Source organism: Eulemur rufifrons, chromosome 16 (assembly GCF_041146395.1).
Source record: "Eulemur rufifrons isolate Redbay chromosome 16, OSU_ERuf_1, whole genome shotgun sequence".
Classification (NCBI taxonomy): Eukaryota; Metazoa; Chordata; class Mammalia; order Primates; family Lemuridae; genus Eulemur; species Eulemur rufifrons.
The window spans coordinates 10,498,327-10,504,320 of NC_090998.1; the positions used below are offsets into that span (position 1 = coordinate 10,498,327).

General features: G+C 40.0%; 1 protein-coding gene across 1 annotated transcript; it reads right to left on the minus strand.

The window, feature by feature from the left end:
• Window positions 1-4,721: 4,721 nt before the first annotated feature.
• On the minus strand, window positions 4,722-5,660 carry TAS2R7 (taste 2 receptor member 7). Its single transcript, XM_069491129.1, has one exon. The coding sequence runs from the start codon at window positions 5,658-5,660 to the stop codon at window positions 4,722-4,724; it is 939 nt and encodes a 312-aa protein (XP_069347230.1).
• Between the last annotated feature and the right edge of the window lie 334 nt (window positions 5,661-5,994).

Here is a 5,994-nt window from a genome sequence, read left to right on the forward strand (position 1 = left end):
ACTCATAACAAAAGCTATAATTTCAAAATGTCCTCTAAGTAGGAACATTCTAGCCTAGAACTCTTCCCCTTCCTACCCTCTACCAACCCAGTGGACAGGTCTAAGCATCTGTAATGCTTAGAGGGGATTTTAACAATTTCACTTCAGTAAGTATTTTTAAGAACAGTCTTTTCTATGAATTTTAACTCAAAGTCTACTCAATGTTTTAGTTTACTAAACTCTATGTTTAGTGAGTAGTAGTGTTGAATACACACATGTAACAATGTTTATAGCTGAAAGTGTCTTCTAAAAAAGAACATTCTGGTCTAGAATCCTTCATTTCTTCCAACTCCTCTTCACCAACAACCCGGTGGATATACGCACATGTGTCACTCAGATGTGATGTTATCATTTCACTTCCAGAAGTCCTTTTCAGAAGACAGCCTTTCTATGAATTTTAACACAAAGTGTACAAAATGTTATCTACTAACTCTACTTTTGTCATACATTGGCAACCTCTTTACTATCTAGTGACTAGATATTATAAAATTGGGACTCATTTGTCTGGTATATATACAATATATACAATACAGCAAAGTTAAATGAAATGCACATAACATACAGGGCATAAGCTGAAATTCTCTAGTATGCACAAGCAAAACACTTTTTACAATTTCTTCCCTCCTACCTCCCCCAACCTAGTGAACAAGTACAGACAGTGTACTGTTCACAGAGGTGGTTTAACAATTCCACTTCCAAACACAATATTTCCCATCAGTTTTTGAAAGCTATTTACAAAATGTTATTTTACTACTTCTACTTTTAAATACATCAAGCACTTCTAAATATCTAGAAAGACTAGATATTTCATATAAAACTTTTCCACTATGTACACAGCACTGTTAAATAAAATTGCACACACATAGCAATGGTTATAATCTGAAGTATCATCTAAATATGACCATTTTGGCCTTGAACCATTCCCTCCTCATTTCCTTCTCTCTGGACAAGTATGGGCATGTGTAATGCTTAGAAATGATTGAACAAATTCATATCCAAAAGTAATTTACAGAGGACAGGCTTTCCTATGAATTTCAACACAAAGTGTACAAAATATGCTAATTTTACTAAGTACTTTGTCATATACTGGCAACCTCTTTAACATCTAGAGACTAGATATTGCAAATATAGGACTCATTTGTCCATTATATACATTATATACACACAGCAAAACAAAAATGCACAAACCATAAGAAAGCTGATATCTGATAATGTCCAAGTATGAACACACTAGCATATTACCTTTGGCCAATTCCTTCCCTCCCACCTCCTCCAAACCATTGCATGAGTATAGATGGTACTATACTGCTCACAGAGATGGTTTAACAATTCTATTTCCAAAAGGCAGCGTTTCCTGTGAATTTTAGCAAAAAGGTATTTACAAAGTGATATTTTACTACCTTTACATTTAACATACGTCGGGCACTTGTAAACATCTAGGTAGACTAGATATTTCTGATAAGGATTTAATTTGTCTACTGTATACACACAGCAGTTTTGAATAAACTGCACATATGTAACAGTTACAATTTGAAAGTGTCTTCGAAACATGAACGTTCTGGCCTAGAACCCTTCCCTCCTCCACCAACCCAGTGGGCTATAATGCTCAAATTTTCAGAAGACAATCTTTCCTACGAATTTAAAAACAAAAATGTACAAAATATATTAGTTTACTAATTCTACTTTTGTCATACACTGGCAACCTCTTTTAACATCTAGAAACACTAGATGTAAATTAGGACTTGTTTGTCTTTTATGTACACCATATACACAGGTAAGACAAAATACACAGACATAGGAACTATGGTTAATCTTGCCTCACTATAAGCACACTGCCCTAGAGCTCTTCCTTCTCCTCCCCCCTCCTCTGAACCCCTGCACAAACACAATGTGTCCTACTCAAGAGGTGGTCTGGCCATTCTCCCCAAAAATTTCATATGAATTTTAACAAAAAGGTATTCACAAAGGGTATTACTACTTCTACTTTTAACATATATCAGGCACTTCAGAACATCTAGAAGGCCTAGATATTTCAAAAAAGTACTTAGTTTTGTCAACTATGTATACAGTAATGAGGAATAAAATGCACACACAAAACAATGCTTATAACATGAAAATGTCTTCTAAATATGACCAGTCTGGCACAGAATCTTCTCGTCCTTCTCAAGGTCTTCCGCTCCACGTCCTCTAACCCACTGAACAAACGTGGACAAGTGTCGCTTCCAGAGGTGGTCTAACAATTCCATTTCAAAAAGTCATTTCCAGAAGACTTTTTTTCCTATGATTTTTTTTTTTTAAACAAATGGGCATTTACAAGATGTGTTATCTTCTAACTCTACTTTATCATACGTCGGCAACCTCTTTACATCTAGAAGGATTAGATGTAGTAAACGTTTTCTTTTAAAAGGTTGGGGGAAAAGTTGAGAGCAGCTTTTTCATATTATATACTCAGGCCTTCTTCTATAATCGGCCAGTAAATCTTCCCAAAGGGTGGTGGGCATTTCCAAATGTGGCATGTTTTTTTCTTCTGTCTGGTGGCAGAACGAAGACCAGCCGCCCGATGGCCGCTAACCAGTTAGTTCCACCCGTCGTCATCCCGGCTCCGCTCACCTTCCAGGCCCGTTAAGGCCTTTGTCCGTCTTGTCAGGACTAAGTAGGGCTCTCCTGGTGGGGACAGAGCGGTCACAACAAGACCCGGATCTGCGCCGCTCCACGGCCCACGGAGGTGACCGAGCTTACGTCCACAGATCGGGCTTCTCGGGCCCTCCAAACCCTAAGGGCCCTTCGCGGCGTTTGGGCGGCCGCCATTCTTCTCGCCCCGCCACACCCGCCGCTGCCCAAAGGCGCCGCGCTCTGGAGGCTTGAAGGGGCTTCACCTAGGCCGGGCAGGGCTGGGCAGGGAGACCAGGCGGCCGGCGGAGTCCGGCCTTGGAGAAGCCGTCGCCATCATCAGGCCCCCGAGGTGGGGTTGGCAGAGACGTTCGCCGCTGCTTCTAGGCCTGGGCCTGGCCGGAGGGCAGCCACAGCGAGGGCTCCGGTGTCTGCAGGGCAGAGGCCGCGGCCCATCCCGGGGGCCCCCAGCTCACCCGGAGCTGCAGGGCCTGACTTGGCAGTTCTCTTGGCTATGTTGCTGCTTTAACTTACAAGGCACTCAATAAATCTTTGTTAATTTATCAGTTTAATCACTGTGTATCTTTTGTACCATCAGATTCAAAGAAGAAAAATTAACATGTAAAACTAGTGTAAAACTAATTGTGATTTTTATCAAATTTATTGATGAGAAATTTAATATCTCTTAATTTATGAAAAACTTTCTTTTCTATATACAAAGTTCATAGCTACTCTACGCTGGTTAGTACAGAATTGGTCACCCCAAAATATCTTTGCCACAACACAAATGATTGTGCTTTTGATGGAATATCTCATAGATATCTTATATACAATCTAAACAGTATTTCCCTGGGTCGTAGAGATGATATGCATTGAATCAATGTTTTCTTTGACAGTCTTGAAATGTTAACATCTCAATATATTAGCTTTTGATTGAAGGTCCCATCTTATCACAGCATCTTGACAGCCATTGCCTGGTGCAATCAAAATTCACCAAAAGCAAACTGGCGCACATATCTTTTGTGGAGAAATTTTCTTCAATAAACAATCAATAGTTCTATTTAAGCTCTTTGTTTTGCAGAAAGTGTGCACATAAATTTTCCCTCCCTCACTCCAGAGAGAAAGTTCATTCATTGATCCATGATCCTAAAAAATCTGTGAATTGTGACAATATTATTTAAATCACAATATATACCTAGGTATTAATTCTGCTACATTCATAGAATTCCACAGAATTTATTAGGAACTGTCATCATAAAGAGTCTTTTCCAAAGGTGGAGCTTGTTGGATGATTTGGAAAGAAAAATCTAACCAGGACTATGAGGATGAATCAGCTGCTTTTCATAGGGATGCAAATAACAGGAAGATGCTATTACAGTTGTTCTGAATTAGTCACACAACTTTGCATCTGGAGAAATGATTTAGAACTAAATATGAAAATGTCCTCTACTCTCACAGTTAATATTAGGATATTAATTTCTATTTGTTCTGAAACATGCTTTATTTTATTTAGACAGAGTCTTGCTTTGTTACCCTGGGTAAAGTGCAGTGGAGTCATCGTAACTCACTGCAACCTCAAACTCCTGGGCTCAAGTGATCCTCTTGCCTCAGCCACCCGAGTAGCTGGGACTACAGGTGCGTGCTACCACGCCCAGCTAAGTTTTCCTATTTTTAGTAGAGATGGGGTCTCACTCTTGCTCAGGCTGATCGCGAACTCCTGAACTCAAGCAATCCTCCTGCCTTGGCCTCCCAGAGTGCTAGGATTACAGGTATAAGCCACGTTGCCTGGCCTGAAACATGTTTTAAAAAACAACTCTGAAGAGTGAGAACAAAGAGAGACAGGGAGAAACATAGAGACAGAGAGTCAAAGACACAAGAGAGGCAGAGACAGAGACATGCAAAGTCAGCTTTACATAAGTCTCAACATTACAATTGCAGTTATATTAAATAAGTTTTAAGAGGAATTAACCACATGAAACCAACATTAATGTAAGAACTGGAGATAATTAAGAAACAGCTTATCTTCATTTGTCCTAGCAAATAACAGTTTCTTTTCAGATCTGTGCATGTTGTTAGAATTTTCTTCTGCTTAGGATATACTTTACTTTCCAAAGCACCCTGAGAGATGCTTGTCTTAATTTACTGTTTCCCAATATCAGGATGAATGAATGGCTTGAGGGATAGATTAGAGCGATCGACTCACCCAGAATCACAGCTAATTCAGTCTCTGGCATAAAGTAGCTGGAGGTGGCTATGAGAAAGGACAAGCAGTAGGCAACAAAGAGGAGGAGGAAGGAGATGACTGCTTTCAGGGCTCCTGCGTGGGCCTCTGTGCTGGGGTCTCTGCACCCTGTGGCATTGAGCTGCGTTTGCCTCATGTGTTTCCGCAGGGAGAGGATCAGGAGGAGAAAGGAGATGAGGGACACAGAAAAGGGGAACAGTGTTAACAAGTTGAGCACTATCTTGTTGGAAGCATATTCAGCTTTATTTACTCTGCATCTCAAACTTAAGTTTGTTTTCCGCTTCACCTTGACACAAGACCTGAAATCATCATTCAAATTCTTAGTGACTGGAAGGCTAATAAACACAGAGAGGGCAAAGCACCCCAGCAGAATCCTGAGAATCACTCTGTCAATTCTCCACTTCATCCAGAGGAAGAGGGGGTGGAAAAAATTCGCTATCTTGAGGAAATAGAAAATACTGAGGCAGGTTGCAAACCAGACACTTAAATGGTTGGTTAGCGTCCAGAAGAAGTCAATGATTCTCATTTGTTTACCAGTGATATAGATATCTGGATACAGCACCAATATAAAACAATCTAACAGTATTATACACAGTAGACAAATTCTGGATATGGCCAGACTTGTGAGGATTAAATCAATGGAGGCAATCTTCCTATTCTTGAGCCAGTCCATGCAGTTTACTAATCCAATAAATGCATTCCCTAAGATCCCCACTGAAAACTCTGCAGTTGCCATGAGTACTAAAGTACTCTCCACTTTACCTGGCATGTTTAAGTAGAGAAATATGCAGTGTTTCTAGTTGATCTGATATAGTTTGATATCTATACCTGCTTCTTAGATTTTGCTGTAATTTTCTTTACCTCTTTATTGTAGTCTGTCTTGTGATGGAGACTGGAATGATAAATGAAGAATGTAGCTATTTTCATTAAATCCTTGTTAGTCTTGACAAACGGTGTGGTTGGCGATCCTTGGCCTGGACACTGTATGACATTTACCTTCTCAGCAGGTTGTACTTTTCCACGTATGGTTAATTTAGGCTGAGCTACTTACTGTTTACTAAGATGCAAATTGGGCCAATTCCTTTTCAGCGTCCTGCACTGTT